Genomic DNA, 21,397 nt, shown 5'->3' with positions numbered 1-21,397 from the left:
TGGCGTGGCTGCCTATGAGCATGGGGGGAGGGGAAGAGAGCGGTTTACACTCTCATCCAAGTGTTACGCTGTCTGATGAGTCCTGCAGCCCACAGAGCAGGAATAAAGCTTGCAGCTGATAGCTCGCTCCCTGCAGGAGTCCAGCACGGACTGAGCTGGCACGGGTGCGGTGCTTGGAGGAGACGACCTACAATGGGACTGATTGGTCAATCCAGGCTTGGTGAAAATGGGACACTAATTGAAATGTGCCTTCAATGCCTTTATTAGCAGGCCGTTGAAGGCCTTGGGCCTCTGACCTTCAGAGCTAGCAGGCTCTTGTTGATCTCGGCTCCCTCGAGGCGCGTCTGCCGGTCGGCGCTGGACGTGTCGGCACCCCGCTCGTTGCCCGCCAGGTCGATGAGCGAGAACTTGCCGTGCATCTTGCCTTTCCGCCTCAGAATGATCTGGAAGACGGCGTGGCTGCGCGAGGAGTGGGCGTTGGCCGACGTCTGGCCAGATGTCCTGTGCATCACAGGGTAAGGGAGACACAAAAAGCTGTGCTTTCATACACGACATCATTAAGAAAATTAATTAAAAACAAGAAATGCAGCCCTTCTGTAGCCCTTTTTTTTTTTTTTTGTTACATATTTCAAGGTTTTGATTGGTATTCAAATTTTGAAAAGCTCTGCTAACCAAAGGAGGACGTGCCTCAGACAATCATTTCCCACTTAGGGGAAGTTATTTTCGAATCGGGGAAATGGGCGCCTCTGTACCTGCAGCTGTTCCCTATTTCGATGAGCTTCAGCACGTCCTCTGTGCACTTCACCTCACGCTCCTGCAGACCCACCACCTGCACCTGCTGCTTCCCGTCCTCCAGCACGCGCAGCTTGGCCTTGCGGTTCAGCAGATCGAACACCTGGGGGGGGGGGGGGGGGGGGAGCTCAGTGCCATTTCGGGGGTGCGCTTCACAGTCCGTCATCTAACTTGGAGCTTATGGCCATCTCTGTGGCTGTGCACCTTCTGAAGGCAACAGCCACATGAGATACTCCACAGCGTCCGACAGGAGGAGACTTGGGAAGGTGACCTCCTATATGTTGGACTTGCCTTTCCACTGTAGATTTCGAAGAAAGTGGCGTACACCTGAAGGTCCAGCTTCTTGTAGTTGGGCTTCTTCAGCATAAGGAAAACATCCCGAGCTTCAGAAAGAGGACGAGTTAGGAGCCAAGCACCAGCTTCTGAGAGCACAAAGCCGATCTGACGTGCGACACATACCAGCCAACGCATAGATTCCTTTGGAACAGTCTTGGTTCTTTCCTGAAAAATCACCTCCCATGGTCTGAAAGACAAAGAAAGTCCAAGTCTGAATACTGACCCATACCAATAATTTGCCCACTTCTCATTTTAGGTCTGTGATGATGTGGCCATTTATACATGATTCTGTGAGCATCTTGTGTGCTCTGAAACCCAACTCTTATTTAATGATTCAATGATCTCGCAACTGAGGTTTTTCAGACCAGAAAGAAATGGAAGATCACACTGGACTCAAATTTAAAACCTCAATGGGATCTGAGACAAACGTGAGGGAGACGGGGACAGTAGACTATCCATCCAGAGGACGGCTATGTGACACAGCGCACTGCAGACAGCAAATGGAGCAGAGCAACATTCAAGAAACTGCTCTTAACGGCATACAGGACAGAGCTTTCGCATTCTATTACTCAGTGCTTAACAGACATTAATACTATAAAAAATGCAGATGTATAATGAAAGATAGAGTGACACTACATGAAGAATCTCTGAGAAGAAATGATCCACTAATCAGCTAAACGAAATACAGAACTATGTCATACTGATTTGCAGGGAGCTACAATTACCTGGAGAGCATTTAGTTAGGCCCTTGTCAATTAGAAAATGTCTGTCTGTTCAAAATGTTCAGTCCCATTACACCATTCAGTCCCATTACACCCACAAAGACCGTATTCTGCATGAGAGATCAGGTTAAATCCATCTCCTCTTTCAGGAAGGGATCCCGGTGAAGAGACAGACCTCATAGCTGCCTGGGGTTCCTTCATGCAGCCACTAATGAGAAGCTACTCGCTTGAATGATTAACCCTTAGAGAACCTAGAGAAAATTAGTTTATTTGAATGATAAAGCGCATCCATATGCAACACATCTTACCAGGACATCCCAATATTCCAGTTCTTAGACATGACTGATGTATTTAATTGAATTCTGACCATAATTGACCTACCTTGACATTTAAATAAAAAATGCCTCAAATTTTGTTTTTTTTCCCCCTACAATTAAGTATCCAGAAATGATTTTCTTAATTACTGATTACTGAACTGTTAAAAGGTTACGAATTCTGAAATAATTGAATGATAAATCTTAGTTCAGTTGACGCAGTAATGTACCGTTTGAAAGGCCGTCTAGCACAAGCGCTGATGTGAAGCGCACCGTGAGCCGACGGCCTGCACCTTAAGCATATTCACGGGTATTCTATACTATCTATTTAGCAGTTACTGATCACCGTGACGACCGTCACCCACATGCGTCTTCCCGCTTCCCGTCTGTCCATAGGCGAAGCATGTGGCCATTCCCCTCTCAAAGATGGTCTCCACTAGAGGCCTGGCTGTGAACCTACAAAGGGGACATTTCAACCTCGTTAGAAGGACACGGCTGATGAGGGAACGAGAGAAAGCGGCATGTGAGGCACAGGCAGGAAACTGCGGTAAATCTTTATCCTAACCTGGCAGAGTATAAACAAATTTAGGTTTAAATAAATATACAATGATATTTTAGTTCAATGAGTAGCACTACTGACTCAAACTTCCATGGTTTGGGGTTCAAATCTTGCCTCTGTGGCTGAATAGAATAGCATGACACATTAGTGATCCCCATGGGGAAATTCTCTCGTCGCCTACCCCATCCTGCACTCCGTGAGACACATACAGGTGAGAGCAGGCGTGGGCATCACAGCGAAGGGCCGCTGCCTGTATCAGGGCTCGTGGAGCTGGGGGTTAAAGGGCCTTGCTCAAGGGCCCATGGACTGTTAAGCATGTAAGCAAGGCTGGGCTTGACCTTTTGATCACAGGGACAGAGGTTTAGCCTGCTGAGCCACACGTTGACCCCCCATGGAGTTTGTACTTCTGGCATGTGTTTTGTGTGTTTCCCCCCCACAGTCTGAAGACCTGCAGGTAGGCAGAATGCCCAGTGTGTGTGAGCTCTGCAAGCATTGCATCTAGTATGTGCCTCTGCATGCAAGGCTGTCTGGGATAGGCTGCAGGTCCTTCACGCCCCAGTCCAAGATAAGCAGTTTGAAAATGGATAGATATGAAAATCCATCTATCTTTTAAACTCTTAACCATTAGAGGGTCAAGGAAAATACAAATGCATTGCTATCATCATGGAATTTTAGAACGATGCATTACAAATGAACCTTCATACCTGTAAACCATCTCATTGGTGGTGCTGTCGTCAAAGGCGTAATCAAAACGGAACGTCTGGTTCTCCAGGTAGCGTGTCAAGTCCACCTTCTGCTTGGGCTCGTGTACCATGACGACATCCTTGCTGGGTATGGTGATGACGTCCAGGTCCTTCAGGGTCAGCTCTGTACAGCAAAGCACAAGCGGGAGAGACACGTCAGCCCATTTGCATTTCATACACACCCAAGTGGAAATTCTAAAGCCTACGGTGGCAACAGCGTGACTGTGACGTCACCAGGTGGAGATAAGTGTGTAGGGGGGGGAAGTTCTCCGGGCGAGGGGGGTGTGCTCCATACCAGCGTGAGGGATCTCATACCTTTCTTATTTAGAGGACGTTTTCGCACACATACACATATCCTGTGTTCTTCAATCTGGGGAAGGAAAAAAGGAAGGATCATTTTAAAGCTATATTCACCGTGATAAAATATTCCTATGCAAAGTGTGATCTGAGCGAAACGGTTTAAAACAAACCTGACGCTCATCATCAAATGAAATGTTCATAATGTTATGTACAGCAAGGCTTGCTAGGCTGCAGAATTTGACCTGTTGAAGCTGATGTGCCAGATGGGACCCCTTTATTTTCCGGGTACCAGTGCAGACCAACTCAACCCATGTTGCATGCTAGCATAGACCTACTAACCTAAAATTCCTTCTATATGACATATACAAGTGAGGCATTTAAATTTCACCTAGACGCCCAATTCACTCCTGCAGACTTCTCTAGTGCCCCCATGCCTGTAACTGAGGACGACTCACCAGGTCAGCGGTGGTTAAAGGCCGGTAGTCGAGGCTTGCTCGGAAGTCCCTGATCATATACATTATTTCGTAGTTGGGAATCGTGACGTCGACCTCCTTCGGGGGAAGGAGACAGAAAGACGTGTGAGAGTCTTGGCGAGACCGAGATATATCAGTCTAAGGTGACTGGGGCTGCCCAGGCTGGGGGGGCTCCTCGGGAGGGGGGGGGGGGGGTCACCACAGCCCTCCTACCTGGGCCCTCTTCTCCCTCAACTCCTGCTGCTGGAGTCGACGTCGCTCCCTCTTCTCCTGTAGCTTCTCCACCTCCTTTACACAGTTTGATTTCCTCCGTGCTGTGGAGGAGGGGGGGGGCAGAGGCAGCATGGTCATATGGGTTCATAAACGCACCCACCCCCCATCCCCAGCCGCTCATGGGCATTTATTCAAACTCTGAATTCTGAGTTTCTGGATTTGAGTCTTGCTGCATGAAACGGTCTACAGAGGCCAATGTGGCCCAAGGCTGGTATTTAGCTGACAGCACGTCCATTAACACTCTGCTTGTCCCCCTAACCTCAACATAAACTCTCGTGCTGACCTACTTTATTACGCCTTTAGAAATGGACCATCTGTTTATGTACCATGTGTTCCACATGCTTTATCATGCGTCTGAAACATGAACATTTTGAAGAAACCTGCTCACTTATTATACAGCTGATATCATGAGCACCCAGATAAAAAAAAAAACCCAACACAATGAACAAAACACAGGAAACGCAATAGTGAAGACGGCACCACCAAACTGCCCCTAAAGGAAACCTCTGCATAAGAGTCTATACAGTATAAATAAGGCACAGCAGAGACTTGGCGCATCTTCAAAGCAGAGCAACAGCTATCAGTCATGGTTTTATTTCCAGTTTGGTTCCCTCTCCGTGAAAAACCCAACTGGAGGGTAGGTGACAGGAGGGTGGAGATCACCCAGGCCACTAACCCCAGGGATAACAGAGGGCCGCTCCAGGCCCTCTACAGCAGCGTTTCCCAATCTGTTTCTCGGGGATCCATAGACAGTCCATGTATTAGCTTCCTCCCAGCTCCCGGTAAGAGGGAGCAAAAATGTGGACTGTCTGGTAGGGAGCGAAAACATGGACCGATTGACCAATTGGGAAACTGTTCTACAGAGTGCTATCCACCAACTGGGATTGCTGCTAGAGCGCAACTGACACTCAAATACATGAAAAACTGATAAACATTCTGCTTTGAAAATATTTAAGACTGATAGCTTTATAAACCATGAGTGGGAGAGAAAGGAAACTTGCAGTCTAATGTAATGTACAGGGGGGTACATGCAGGAGACTAATGTAATGTACAGGGGGTACATGCAGGAGTCTAATGTAATGTACAGGGGGGTACATACAGGAGACTAATGTAATGTACAGGGGGGTACATACAGGAGACTAATGTAATGTACAGGGGGTACATGCAGGAGTCTAATGTAATGTACAGGGGGGTACATGCAGGAGTCTAATGTAATGTACAGGGGGGTACATACAGGAGACTAATGTAATGTACAGGGGGGTACATACAGGAGACTAATGTAATGTACAGGGGGTACATGCAGGAGTCTAATGTAATGTACAGGGGGGTACATACAGGAGACTAATGTAATGTACAGGGGGTACATGCAGGAGTCTAATGTAATGTACAGGGGGGTACATGCAGGAGTCTAATGTAATGTACAGGGGGGTACATGCAGGAGACTAATGTAATGTACAGGGGGGTACATGCAGGAGTCTAATGTAATGTACAGGGGGGTACATGCAGGAGTCTAATGTAATGTACAGGGGGGTACATGCAGGAGTCTAATGTAATGTACAGGGGGGTACATGCAGGAGTCTAATGTAATGTACAGGGGGGTACATGCAGGAGTCTAATGTAATGTACAGGGGGGTACATGCAGGAGTCTAATGTAATGTACAGGGGGGTACATGCAGGAGACTAATGTAATGTACAGGGGGGTACATGCAGGAGTCTAATGTAATGTACAGGGGGGTACATGCAGGAGTCTAATGTAATGTACAGGGGGGTACATACAGGAGTCTAATGTAATGTACAGGGGGGTACATGCAGGAGTCTAATGTAATGTACAGGGGGGTACATGCAGGAGTCTAATGTAATGTACAGGGGGGTACATACAGGAGTCTAATGTAATGTACAGGGGGGTACATGCAGGAGTCTAATGTAATGTACAGGGGGGTACATGCAGGAGACTAATGTAATGTACAGGGGGGTACATGCAGGAGACTAATGTAATGTACAGGGGGGTACATGCAGGAGTCTAATGTAATGTACAGGGGGGTACATGCAGGAGTCTAATGTAATGTACAGGGGGGTACATGCAGGAGTCTAATGTAATGTACAGGGGGGTACATGCAGGAGTCTAATGTAATGTACAGGGGGGTACATGCAGGAGACTAATGTAATGTACAGGGGGGTACATGCAGGAGTCTAATGTAATGTACAGGGGGGTACATGCAGGAGTCTAATGTAATGTACAGGGGGGTACATGCAGGAGACTAATGTAATGTACAGGGGGGTACATGCAGGAGTCTAATGTAATGTACAGGGGGTACATGCAGGAGACTCCAAACTCCTTTTTTGCTGGCTGAGGTGGCGACATGTCTGTCATACTACCATTCTGCTGCTGCAGCTGGCTCTGCATGGGAGCCTGCATCTGTGTCTGCACCGAAGGGGGCGGGGCTGGGGCCGGGGGCGGGGCCGGCTCGGGCTGCTGATGGCCTGGCCGGGCTCGGGTGGACCCCACTGCAGAGAGGGGAGCAGAACCAGGTCAGAGTCCAGGATGTGACTGTGAGCTCATGGCAAAGATATCACAATTACTACAAAAAAAAAAAAAAAGAGAGAGAAAAGAATAATGTGATTAAGGTCCTCGATTTAAGGGTGAATCTCAATACCAAGAACGCAAAATCTGTACTTGTGTACTTGCAAAACCGCTCTTGCTAACTTGCCTCCCAAGAACGAACTTGGGGTGCAATGAATCATGGGATTGGTCTCCTTCGGCGAGGATGCAACCGATCTATCATAGATATTTGGGGCGGAGCAAGACCAACATCTGGGGATTTTTACCATTCTCTGTACTTGCGTTCTTAGTTTTGGAACTGGTCTTTATACCTGAACATAAAGGCTGCTTTGTGACGGAAAGGACGCGGCAGGTTGTTCATTTTGAGGACTTTAATGTTTTTAATGTATGATATATGGTTTTTAATGTGTGACCCTGGACACGATGGTGTCAGTGGCCAAGAGAGGGTGATGGCGAAAGGATGGTCCATCATGAACGGGTTTGCCCATCACTTCATAGCACATATGCACAGCGACATTAGCCATCAGCTCATCCCACCACAATGTGCCAAGAAACTCTACTGGGGCACCTTACAACCAGTAGCCATAGGGGTGTATAATACCTGTATCCAAGGGGCCCACAGTCATTCCTGTCAAGTGCAACTGTACAGTATTCTCAGAGTCAGTGCTCACAAACAGTGACCAGGCAGGTACCGCCATGCATACAATATCAGCAGGCTTACTTATCATTCTAGGTATTGAGGTCTGTTTGTTCTGCTGTCTTACATTCATGCACATAGTGTCTTATGCACCACGGTGGTGTCAGAATTTCCCACATAGGATCATGTCTGTCTTTGTGAAACTACACAAATTGGCAGCAATGAGACCACAATTAATATTAGGCCAGAATGAAGGACAAAAGATTGAAGTGAAGTACAAAATGCTCAGTACAAAATGTGCTTAAGTCTTCCACCATGATATCAGCAGAAACAGCATAGCGTTCAATTATGTATCCACTCTGCACTAAAGTACTCTTACAAGAAACACTGTTTGTAGCATTATAATAAACTTAATCAATCATTAAGGTCTGCAAAACACAGTACATATAAGACATATTGATGCATTAAACTAGACTATTCTTTGTACCCAGCCATGCCACATACACTTCATTTGACAGCATAACCGATCCATTTATGGGCCGCTTAGGTGGTTGGTCAGACAATATCAAATACGTTTTTAGTTCAAAATCTAGTCACTAGATCTTGAACTAGATCCACTGAGACAGATAATTGACAAAAGTGGGATACAAGACAGAGCTGCGATGTTATGCAGGCTGAGATTGCATGGTTGCACATTGGTCGGTTTTCGTTGTAGTACTGCTACAGCCTCTGAACCCACCGGCATTGTGTGGTAGGCAATTGCCAGTTAACTGTCCTTATTATAATAGTGTTAAGTAGGGCTGCACTGAGATTCTCTTGTTAACTCTTAAATGCTAGTCATGGATGTAACTGCAACCGGTCATGTTAAATTATTGCCATATCGCCCACCACTATTGCAAACACACAAGTATATGCAAATCAGGTGGAAACACATCTTACCTCGGTTATCCCTGGAAGGCGTTTCATTCTTAGAAGGTGCTATAGTTCGTCGGTTCTACAGAGAAAATGAGGTACAACACCAAAGATTTTAGCCTGTTCATAACTAGAATTCAAATCACTGTCTTGTTTTTCAATCAAATGGCAGCTAATAAATGTCTTTGAAGCGCATGCCAACTCCCCGACGCTGGCTGGGCTAGGCGAGAGCCACACATTTCCACGATATGCTTCATAAAATGGCTTAGGTACAAACCTTGGGGATCTTGTTCACTTTGACCGAAGCCTGAGAGGGTGGGGGAGTGGTTTCGGGGCTCGGGGCAATGTCTTCACCGGCTGCCAAATCGGGATTCAGTGCAAAAATACTCTCCAAGTCAATCTGTGTTGCATAAAAAAGTATTGGGGTGTCAGAGATAACTCTTGGATATTTTTGTCAAGTCATTTAAAGCATACAGCAGAACTACAAATAAAATTGTCAAATCCGTTTATGCACATGACCTCAGGACCAGGACGTAGAGTATATTTCTAACTGTGTACATGAAGTGCCCATTAGTTACAGGAGTGCAGTGCATACTCTAACCCAGGGGTCACCAACATGGTGCCCGCGGGCACCAGGATGCCCCCAAAGATCACATGAGTCGCCTGTGGACCTGTTCTAAAAACTCTCCAGTGAGCAGCATCTAAAATTTAATTTTATCCTGTTGCTATTCTTCTTTAATCACATTTGCATTTATATAGATTTGAAAATGACAATATCTAGAAAAAAAGCATTTAAAACATGTTTATTATACATGAAGTTTAGGACCTAAACTTAAACTGGTATTTTTTTGTGGTTACCGCTGTTAACTAAGGCTGAGTATTGGCAAGAATATGCTGATACGATACGCATCATGATACAGGTTATGGTTCCATATATTGTGAGATTGCAAGTAAGGCAATATATTGCAATTTAAAAAAAATCTAATACAGTGGTACCTCGGTTCTCGAACTCACTAGAACTCCAATTTCTTGAAAGTCGAACAAACCAGTTTGACCTAGAACTTGATCTGAATATCAGAAGTCGAACCGTGAACGCTGACCTAATATAAATTGTACGCGCCAGGAAATGAGTCATACTACAATGCAATTCTTACTTGAATGCCTTCTTCACAGACTGGACGATTAACCAAATAAAGCAGCGCAACATTACAGTAACTAACAACAAATAAACCATTAACTTACGTGTACTATTAGACTCATTTATTTAAACTTTATTTTACCAGGTAAATTAACTGAAAACCAGTACTGACTGCTTTACGTGATATTCGGGAGAAATAGCAGATTGCGTATCGGAACTGCCTGAGATACAAACGTCATGCGTGTAACTAAACTCTTCAGCCAATAAGAGCAAAGGTGTGTTGTCACGGAGGCGGTTCCAGTTTGTGTAGCCGGGTGAGAGGTCGCAATGCATCTAACTGTAATGCATTGTGTCAGGATCAGAATGCGTTGCTTTAAGTCAGTGCTGTAAGCAAGTCGAACGCACCCAATGACTGGACTGGGGAAACAAACCGAAACGCGGACTTAATACAGAGGACTAATGACAACAACCAGAAACAGCTGATCACACGGGAATTCCACACGGGGTTAACGAGGGGGCGTGGCACACGGAAGGAGCGGATGATCGGGGCAGCACAGGGGTAACGTTGGGATAAGATCTTTATCGTTTTGGAAGCCATTAAGAAAAAAATGCTCTTCTTGTTTTATCCTGTACATGTTGTGTTTAAATGCTGAAAAAAAACCGAAAAAAAAAAAACCATTTAGGTGTAATTTTGGGGAGCCGGGAACCAATTAATTGGCTTTCCATTATTTCTTATGGGAAAAATTCCATCAGAACTCGAACTTTTTAGGATTCGATCCGGAGTCCGGAACGGATTAAGTTCGAGAACCGAGGTACCACTGTAATAGGAATACTTGCATATTATAAAGAACACAGTACCATATGAGTAATATCTGAGTGAACGGCATGGCTCTTGTCAATCTCCTTAGTGTCGTCTTTAGAGAGGAAGGCAAAAGGAGCCCACACTCGCCGCGGGAGCCAGATGCAACTCTAAGATTCAACTTTTTCTTCAGTTTTTCTTTGTATAATCAGAACAGTGGGATCTGCATTTGCATTTATAACAGTCCCTGTAACATCCAACATCATAGTACTGCATTGCGGAATTTCAGCAAATGGAATAAACGTTAAGATCAGCCCACACTTCAGCTCCGTACCCTTTGGGGGCCGGTTTAGGATTCAGCCATCAGTACTAAGGAGGGCTGTGTATCGCCAGGCCTTGGGCAAGACAAACCATACCGTGATACAATACAGCAATAAACGAAGCCGTCTGTGAGACATGAAAAAGAAAAACTTGCACGTTATGATTAACTTATTTATGAAATTCAGAATTACCAATGGTTCAAATATGTAAAAATAGAAGACTGAATATTGGTTTTATTCACAGTTTTAATTTGGAAGTGTCACGTTTAGCTTATTAGCAGCTTACAGTTGCATTACCACACTACTGGTGCCCTTATCATGCTTTAATATTAGTTTAAAGTTTGTGGTTCCTCCATTATATTTAAGCTCCGTAATGTTTAGAAAACACCAACGGACTCATCTTTTGCAGAAAACCCAAAATATTTCCATACTTTGGACATGTACTTAGCAGGGGCATTTTGGAAAAGTTTCATTGACTTCATAGCTTACAGATGGCAATCGAGTGTCACAAGTGTATTATCTATATGCAGCAGATCATGAGGGCCTAGTTCCGAAACACAAGAAACACCAGATAAATATATTAAATGAAAACTAATAACATTAAGATTTCGAGGAGAGCTCAATTAATCCATATCATTAAAGTTGTTTGACAGTAGAAATGCATGAAGAGTTACCATTTTTGAAATAACTGATGGTGAGATTCGGATTACATAGAACTAGTTAGCAGTGCAACAAATTATCTCTGCAACAAGAGAGCTGGCTATAATAGTTGGTGAAAAATAAAGCAAGGTCAATAAAAATTATATCTGTGGTACAAAAGTATAAACATCAGGTAACCAATATAAGTATTGAAGTCTTACTACTGAACACAGTAATAAAATTCACAAAAATACAAGTATAGCAACCCAGATTGAACGACTTATTAGTATTTAAACAAATCCATGCATATTTATTGATTACTTAATCTCCTATATTAATTTCATTTAAAAAAAAAAAAACGTAATGAATGATTTATCGATTTCAAATCCAAGTTGCAATTTGAAAATGCAATTGGCAAATCGCAAAGGCTGTATGCATAATACGCATTACATGCATAATACATCGTGTCTGACACAGGGTTTTTAAAAATATGTATATGCTGCGTCACTAAAGACCCAAGGTAAGTACACAAGGGTAAAAAAAAAAATCATAAATACATGCTGGAAGCAGTACACATGGTAAGGATCTCACCCTTGCATTACAATATAGACCAGTTAATATTTTGATAGTATCTCATGTGGTAATACTATGTTACATGTTTTAAATCTATTACACATACTAAATATTGAACTGAAGCTTCACTTTTAAAAAATTATATTGCAAATCAAATCCCAATCGCAATACCTGCCTGAAAAATCGCATTCCATATTTTTCCTTTATCGTTCAACCCTACTTAACGTTACATAAAATACCAAGTCTCAGACATACTTGGAATAAGAATAGATGATATGAATAATGACAAGGTAAATGGAATACATGAACACTGCATTAGGTTCACAAACTTTGCAATATGTTATGTTTTATTTATTTATTTTTCTTTGGGGTGGGGGCAATATTTGTGCTTGAATTTTAAAAATGGGCTAGCAAACTCCCAAGAGTTCGGATGTTCGTTACAACCCTAATGGTAACATAACTAGTCAGCTACGTTTGCTAATGCTAACATTAGTGCTGTGCCCTTACATTACATCCTGTCTCAGGTAAGATTAAATAAGACGAGAAATCTTAATCGTCACTGTACAAATGCAATGAGATGTCGTTTGGAGCAAGCCTGTAGATGCCAAGTTAAAGATAAAGCTATAATATAATATAGATTATAAGTACAGGTAATTATAAGGACCAGATTGGGAAACACTGCTCTAGTGTATCAGTATATTCTTGCATCACTACTGTTAACAAGGTGATGTACAGCAAAAACAGTGCATAGCAGAGTGTTCCAGAACATGGGGTCCTGACCTGAAGGTTTAAGTCCTACAAGGAGTGTGTGTGTTTATTTTTGTTTGGGGGGGGGGGGGGGGCGGTGGTGGTATGCAGTTTCAGTGGTTTTTCTCTGGGAAGTCCAGTGTGTGTGTCCTGTAAAACTGTCATCTAGTACTGGTACCATAATTTGTTACTGTTCATGCTTGTTCCAGCAGATAAACTCAACATCAGTAATTTGATCCTTACGTATTATGTGAAAAGATTCAGTAAGGAATACATATATTTTTAAATGAATTCCTGTTGGGTAATAGAGTGAAAATAAATGCAAATGAGGTCAGATAACTATACAGAATTATATATTACAGCTAACACATCACAAGTTGCTGAATCAACAGGATTTTCTCCAGTTCTAGTACTTAATGTCATTCTTAATAATGGGGCACTTACTGCACATTCCAGGTGTGATTTCTCAAATTAGTAATGGTGTAACAGTTCTGAAACAGACACCGCAACCACGATACAAACATTCATGATGTCATGCTGTGGCTATGGAAGATTTTTGGAACAGTTTGTTTAAAATTGCTAAACACTAAACATGTTAAGGGGTGTATTATTTCACCAAAATAAAGATTCACCTAAATCTACACAACTTTAACATCTTGCAGTGTCCTCTTAAATTACGGATGTGTTCTTACCCTATCTCTAGTTAACCTACACATTGTGCTTTTTTGTTAACGCAGAAACAATAAAGAGGAAAAAAAAGGGACCACAAACGTTATGGATAGATAAAACTGTAGAATTACAGCATTACAAAAGCATGACATCACTGGAGCAGGAATACAGGTACCTGAATAGTGACAAGGCAGCCACAAATACAATGGGCTCCACTGTACAAACTGCAGCATCTAAAGGTATGCAGTGAGGGCTATTGTACCTGAGTGCACAGAGTAAACACCGAAATGCATTCCAGGTGTCAATGCTTGTAAATTAAAGAGCACAGAGTGGGGAGGGGTGTCCAGAACAAACCTCTTGATAAAGGGCACAAGGCTATGACCAACATGCATAATTATACATTAAACAGTATGCTGCACTGAGACGTGGGGCAGCAACAGACCAGCCCTCATGCAGACCCACAGCGGACAGTTACCTCTTTCCCTTTGGTGTCTCCATTTTCAATCCACTCCACCGTGACACTTTCATTGTCTTCATTAAGAGACGTGACCATTGCCTGATGGATTCGCCCTGGAAAAGGCAGATGAACTGTTGAGGAGGACATGGCACACAAACAGCCTAATAGGACACTTCTCTTATATGTCTGTACCTATAACCGCACTGTAAAAGTCAGTATGAAAAGTTGGACCGAAGGAATGGTGTCAAACCAAAGGATCACACCCCTGAGTAACACACAGGACTGTCACGATAATCACGTTATCGACTTCACACTATATATGGAAATTGCCACGATTATTTATTCTGACCTCAATATTGGCAAACTGTGTGTGTATATGTGCTTGTTTACAGAGGAATGAATGCGACCAACAATTTAGCCAGTCGCCCTCTCGTCTGCTCTCTGTGTAGAAGGCGTGACTCAAGGCTTATTCATACATCATGTGAAAGCATGTGTGCCGCAGTACAATTTGCCACAAACTGCACTGTTATAGGATCTTCTCTCACTTAAACAAGTATCAAAATAAAGTGCAGTAGAAATTCGGGAAAAATAAATTGTGTCCATTATCTTAGGTATATCTTAGTACTGGAAGACCCGTTTTTAAACATGTACATTTGTAACGTGTTGACATCATAAAAATGCACATCTACACGGGTTTTTTTTTTTAAACGTACATTTTAAGGCTGCCTAATTTTTACCATGTCTAGAGGGTGAAAAATGCCCTGTGGAGAGATTCTGGAGCGCGCGTTTCTGATCTGAAGGGAAAGATGGATACACATACACACCCACACGCATGTGGACGTAACACATGGTTTACACCCCGACGGCGTTCCGCGCAATTTCTCCTCCATTGAGCTTGGAAACTGTTTGGTGAGAACAAACGTTTAGACGCTTATGTTCTGTGGAACTGTCCCTAGCGGAGCATCTCTACGTTCCGACTCATTGCCTCCTAACCGCATCATAGCTCATTACTATAAACTTGACCAGGCTTCAACTTCATTTCGACTCTCTCGCCACCCAAACCTCAAGATGTCACGCTGCTCCTCGCCGCTAGGTGACACGCCCTCCCAAAGAGAATGAATGTAGGGCTGCACTAATGACTATTTTTCTATTGATTAATCTATCGACTATTGTATTTATTGGTTGATGAATCTAAACGATTAATTTTCCTCTAGACAATCAACTTGACCATTAAATTTAAGTTAATTTTATTTTGACAACATGCTGTATGCCGTTACAGGGCTTTAGATAATGTAGGCCAGCTTTTCAGTTACCATTTCACCCACAATTCAATCAGCAGATTAGTAGAATGACTGCAAATAATAAGATACATATTGTGATGCCCAGAAGTTAGTAATCTGTATAAATTTGATGCATCCTCATGCATAATAAATACAGTTTGTGCAGCACGCCATATGCAGCACTGAAGTCACGATGAAGGAAGGGTCAGATCAACAGTCTTAAGTGGAGATACCTTAACAAGGTAAAAAGATGGTGGTGTGGCAGTACTTTTGCAGATTAAAGTCTGACACCTTTTTTGTAAATATGGTTTTCATTTCAGTTCACAAATTATTTCCTTTTATTTAGTGTCCGTTTTCAATTCAGTTTTAGTCCCAACAAGTCCAGTGCACACAAACGCACACACTGGCACCGCCAACCAACGTAGAATGAATGACTTCTGATCACAGCGTGTGGCTGTGAGGCTACTGCCTGAGACCATCAGCCTCCGGTCCAGGCCGAGCACGCTGAACATTGGCTGAGTCCAGTCCCTGACTGGTTGATTGTCGCATCTCTAACAAAAACATTTCCATAAACATTGAATATGAAAATAAAATTATATGAACTAAACAGGAGTTATAAAAATTACTTCTGAAACCAACTGAAATTTAAAAAAAAAAAGAAAAACATCAAATACTTGATGTTAAACACTGTGGTATCACTATTTTCACTATAGTTTGGAGTAAATTACTGATTTTTGGAGTCACATTCCCCTAACCGTATTTTTCCCTTGATTTCAATGAGCCCAAGGCTATACAGGAACACATTAGTCGCGTTATAGCAGGACTGACTGTATATGGCATTATAGTACAAATATATTTTATTTTAGTCTGTAGCCACCCGGGAGTCTTTATAATCCTGTAGAGAGGAATCAAATGCTGGTATTTCCAGACTCTCAGTCAACCATTTTTCAAATCCATTAACCACTTTTGTTACCATTCTGATCAGGTGTTTACATACAATCTTTGGTTCGACTTCTACTTTTCCCCTGGCCAATGAATGATCACAGTTTATTCACTGCACTTTATAGAGCCTCCACGCTACAATAATTTTTGAGTGTTTTGAGAAAAGAAGTTCAGAGATGAAACAGTACTTAGATGTAAAATTACACAAGTACTTTTGATTTATGTACTTACAGTCAATATGTTGTTACTTTTTGTTAAGAAAGGTCATATCCATTGGAATATGGCATCAGGAAATTTACTTTCGAAATTACAATTTCAATGTCTGCGTATTTCTAAAAATTATAAGTTCATTGGTCATTGTTCATTATTATTATTATTACTATCAGTGGCATAAAATGGGCTTAAAATTACAATAATATCATTTACCTCAATTTTTTTTGGGACAATATATCGTTCAACAAAATGCGTTATTCAGACACACACCATAACGATGTATTGGTTAACATTAATTGGTTCATTAAAAAAAAAAATCAATACACTGGCACTGGTCAAATGCCTCAATCTTGGTTGATATCGTCAGCCAATATTTAGACTTTAGTCAATATACAGATTTAGCAACAAAAGAGCTGAAGACAAGTACTAAAATAATGGAAATGACTGGCCAATGCAATCAGTAATTTTTTTGTAGTGGAGGAGGGATTTCACCCACACATTCACCACTTAGAACTGTGCTACAGTCTCTCAAGTCAGCCAAACGTTGGCGACGCCTCAGCCTAGCCTGGCTGGCACCGACCTGGTGAACGAACATGTCGTTTCTTTGCCCACTTTCTTTAATCGTGTTAATTTTCATAAGCAATGGGAGAACATTATGAGCAAAAGCTTTTAACAGAATTCAATTTATGTACTGAATATGCTCTTATATACCATAAAATCTTTACTCACTGATATCACAACATGACTGCATTTATGCCACCCATGATTGCCTAATGGGTTGACCAGTCATGCTGCCTACATTATATGACAGGGTTGCTAAGCACATTCACAAGATATGAAGTAAAATCACTGACAGTTTCTCTTGAGATTTGCAGAGGCTAGCCATTTATTGATATCTGTAATATCAGACAAAAAAGATATGTCACCAGTACTGGCCAAAATATCCACATTGGTGCACCACTAACCCTAACCCTAACCCCGAAACAATCAAAACAGGTCTTCAAGTACAGATATAGCTTTTCTAGTTTTGATTTCAATGTCACATGGTACACAAAGGCTGAAGCTGTAATGAAAAGCCTGAAAGAAGCAGAAAAGACACACACACACGTGTACGCACACACAAGCATGCTGAAACACAGTGATACCCTCATATCCTCATGAGACTCTGGATTTCAGCAACCGCAGCTGAAACTGCACACTGGAGCCAATACTGTGCTGCATGTGGACACAAACACTATAGTGGCTGCATGTTTCAGTCCATCCCAAATACATCAAGCGGTCAGCAAGGTGGACGAAATTCTTATCACACCTGGGAAAATAAGTATTTTTACAGGCAGATATAGGGACAAATTAAATTAAAAATCCCATCACATCATATTACCCTTTGTAAATCATTTTTATCCCCCCCCCTTTAGTTGTTTTCTGCAGCAAACCTTATTTATAGACATTGCAGACTTTATGAGATGGATGACAACATTGTCTTATATACACCAAAAACACAGCTGGTTGCTCTTTTGTTATTACTGAAGAGAACAAACCAAAAACCACAAGGACAACCAACCATACACAATAACCATATATAATAAGTTAAAATTATTACCTACATATATTGAATCTTTCAAACTATTAATCATTAAACAAGATCTCCAGAGACAGCTTCCTTCAAAGAATGATGTTCTAACGCTGGAGATGTAGTTTGATTAGAATTAATTTAAGTGTACACATGTGCTGCCTTTATACACAGCTCTACTTTGAATGCATACTATCTGAAACTATTTGCACCATGAACCCCTTAAATAAAATTGAGTACTCAGTATAACTGGACTCAATATTCAATTAGGAATCCAATTACGGGGCCCTCTGAGCCTTGGGTCTGCCAGCATCCTTAGTCCCTTGGCTATTTTTATTCAAATAATGGCTCCACTATTAATTAAATCCTTATATAAAACACCAGATATTAATGTAATAAATCAGTGTTAAATTGTCACATTTAAATTTGAGAAATATTCTTTATTTTAACTAATTTTAGACAACTCCAGAGGCTATTAATAAACTAGCAAGTTGTCGCCCAAAAAGTCAATGAAACGCTGCTGCGGATCAGAAAAATGTAAATGAATAGCAAATCAAAAAGTTCTTGTGTGTGAAATATGAATGCGGTAACTGATATAACTGGAAGTGATGCAAGCTCAGTCTATCTCCTGCTAGGCAATAGTGGCAACCTGGCATTACTCATCAACGTTGTAAAGTGTTCATAGCCATCAATGGGAGTGAAATCGAGTAGTACACCTTGATACTGTCACATGCCAGAGAAGAGCAGTTTTACCTCAGACCCTACAGTCTGCCTTGATCAATACAACTGTCAATGTCTGTCAGTTCTACACCTGAAAAGCTAGAAAACTGTCATTGTCAGGCTGTAGTCTGTGTATTGGGATTAGGTCTCATTCACTAACAGAACTACAGAAGGCCTTTTGTTCAAAATCACCTACTTAAGCTGCAAGCCTGTCTGCAGGTCCTAAATGATTTTATCTAACGTGTCACATTTTAATTCAGTGAGTGGCTCACAGAAAACTACTCTGCTTGTTTACACAAACAGTTGAAATATAAAGTTATATATTAATAAATATGGAATGAAAATTCATTTTCCTGCTAACGCTCTGTTCTTAAAGAGCTGCCCGATTTCCTGTGAATGATGCCACAAGACAAATATTTCCTTTAGGTCACTATGTGCCAGGTAGGCATTTAAGAATTACATGTCATTACAAGCTCATTTGATTAGAAAAGGCAGGAAGGGGGGGCTGCCAGCTGACATTAATCCCCCGGGTTACTAGTCCAGTCAGGAAGGCTTTTTTCTCCTCCCATCTGCCATCTTCTGACTTTTTCTGCCCTTACTGTTTCTTGGTACATTGATATACAAAGGACAAGAAATAAACCAGATTTAATTACTTCAGCACTAAGACTATAGGATCACATGCAGCATAATCACATGACAACGGTTATGATTATCAGCACATTTTGCATGAGGACAGCTTTATGACTCTTCCCCCCCCCCCCCACCCCCGCAAACGTTTCACAGGTATCCCGGTGGACAGTAAAGCTAACCCAGGGACAGGCAGCAGGATAACAGCATCCGACAGCCCATGTTTGGTGGGCCAGAGCAGACTCTGCGGGCAGGGAAAAAGGAAGACAGCGACTGCAAAGCCAGAGCGGGGCTCACTGCAGGAGTCCGTTTCCCCGGAAACACGTCGAGCAGTAGAAACTATTGATCTCTGGGCACCAACACATGGCCCAGGGTTTGCACAGACACAAGTGGCACCGAACCCATTTTGCAAAGCTTTGCATGTCTGTTTTATTTTAAGCCAGATCGCAGAATCCAGAAAATCTCTCAAGGTCAAATCATAGTTGTTCATATTCCTGTAAAAGGTCACAGATACGAGTCATTAACTAGAAACATATAGGAAGCCATATTGAAGTAAATTTTCCCTTTAGAAAATCTCTAAACACTTGCTAATTCAAATTTTACATTTCTAACCAACTGCTTAACATGCCAACCCTTCCATATACAAGAGTACTGCTACCCCACACCTTGATAGTCAGCAGAATGGGTTTAAACTACACACATCCCTTCACCGAAATGTCACAGGTCGAGCCGTTTTGCCAGCTCCTGGATCAGTAAGACAGTGAGCCTTAGTCAGCTGCCACTGGCAGGGTCATCACATGGCAACAGAAACTCCCCACTGTCAGGTCACTGAAACGTACAGGCATACAAAATAGCACACAAGATGCACAGATTAACAGGTTAAAAAAAAATACATAACTATCATTAGCATCCCATAACAGGGTAGTACAGAGTAATCAGAGGAAAAATATGCTATGGGCAAAATTTAAATATAAACTTTAAACTTAAAATTAAAAAGTGCTTTTGTTAGGCCTGCTACCTAGTGTTAAATGAGAAGTGTTATTTAGGGAACTGTTTCAATTTGTGCATGAGTGGAATGTGTAGCTCCAGACCAACAGTGTGACTGTAAGGGGTGACGGAAGACTTACGGACAAACTAAAGGCTAAGGACTGTCCATGTCAGGCAGCACGCAATTTAATGACATTTTGCTTCTGGACACGCAAGACAAACTATTGCTTACAGTTGCAGTTTACACAATGCAGAGAGAACAAAAGAAAACATGGCCACAAAAGGTTCTAGCAGCAAATGATTCTTCAAGTAAAAAAAAAAAAAAAAACTGTATTAATTAAAAATAAGAACTCCATAGATGTAACTTGTGGCCCATTTTTCGGAACCACATGGGGTGTCAAATTACAGTTTAATTTAATTGCCCTTCTCGGTTTCAACAGAAGGCAGTTTATGTGAAGTTGACTACAGGGTTAATTGCACAGAGTTCTCTTTCACCTACAAAAAAAAACCTAAGCAAGTAGGTATTATCATCAAGTTTTGGAACATACTGCCTCATGCAGATTTCTCATTTCGTCATCTAATGATTATTAACTCAATATCAGTGTCTCAGACAGCTGTTACAGGGCACCTGAGAAAAAGGGGGAGATGATACCAAGTGTATGGTGAGACTCCTAATGACAGTGTGGTGAACTGCTACCTAATATTTATTCTAAATTAACAAAAGAAAACAGCTGATGGCCAGATGACTACTTGGCTCGAGTGCAAGTTGCACCGACAGTCGGAAGAGGTACTCAAGTTATCCAGTATGATGAAACATCAATGTCCTCAACATAATGGGCATGTTGACAAGGTGTCCACCTCTGGATCTGATGTTCTGTATCCTCAGCAACTATACGCAAATAAACAATGAAGCACGATGCAAGGCCTTTCAATTGTTTCTTTAATCCTTTAATTATTCCTGTGTTCACTCCTTTGTTACTGATGGATGCAGCAGACCAAAAGTAAGTTATGTGGCATGGTAACAGTATTTAAGAAACAAACTCAAGGGTTTAATACACTTGCTGCTTAAATGCATATGCTGGTCATTAACCATCA

The 21,397-nt window shown here is 42.0% G+C and overlaps 1 protein-coding gene across 3 annotated transcripts in view; it reads right to left on the bottom strand.

Moving 5' to 3' along the window:
• Positions 1 to 21,397, bottom strand: part of kif2a (kinesin family member 2a) — a 30,818-nt gene that overhangs the window by 4,460 nt on the left and 4,961 nt on the right. For all 3 annotated transcript variants that reach the window (XM_023802814.2, XM_023802815.2, XM_023802816.2), the window contains exons 2-14: positions 13,982 to 14,076; positions 8,899 to 9,021; positions 8,649 to 8,703; positions 6,889 to 7,017; positions 4,453 to 4,553; positions 4,222 to 4,317; positions 3,782 to 3,836; positions 3,428 to 3,590; positions 2,530 to 2,620; positions 1,252 to 1,315; positions 1,084 to 1,175; positions 753 to 895; positions 297 to 501 (exon numbers count right to left, since the gene is read on the bottom strand). In XM_023802814.2, the coding sequence (XP_023658582.2) occupies positions 297 to 501; positions 753 to 895; positions 1,084 to 1,175; positions 1,252 to 1,315; positions 2,530 to 2,620; positions 3,428 to 3,590; positions 3,782 to 3,836; positions 4,222 to 4,317; positions 4,453 to 4,553; positions 6,889 to 7,017; positions 8,649 to 8,703; positions 8,899 to 9,021; positions 13,982 to 14,076 (1,412 nt within the window). The remainder of the gene's footprint in view (positions 1 to 296; positions 502 to 752; positions 896 to 1,083; positions 1,176 to 1,251; positions 1,316 to 2,529; positions 2,621 to 3,427; positions 3,591 to 3,781; positions 3,837 to 4,221; positions 4,318 to 4,452; positions 4,554 to 6,888; positions 7,018 to 8,648; positions 8,704 to 8,898; positions 9,022 to 13,981; positions 14,077 to 21,397) is intronic.

Source organism: Paramormyrops kingsleyae, chromosome 2 (assembly GCF_048594095.1).
Source record: "Paramormyrops kingsleyae isolate MSU_618 chromosome 2, PKINGS_0.4, whole genome shotgun sequence".
Classification (NCBI taxonomy): Eukaryota; Metazoa; Chordata; class Actinopteri; order Osteoglossiformes; family Mormyridae; genus Paramormyrops; species Paramormyrops kingsleyae.
The sequence above is the reverse complement of the archived record's forward strand: the minus strand, read 5'-3'. Positions and strand labels throughout refer to the sequence as shown.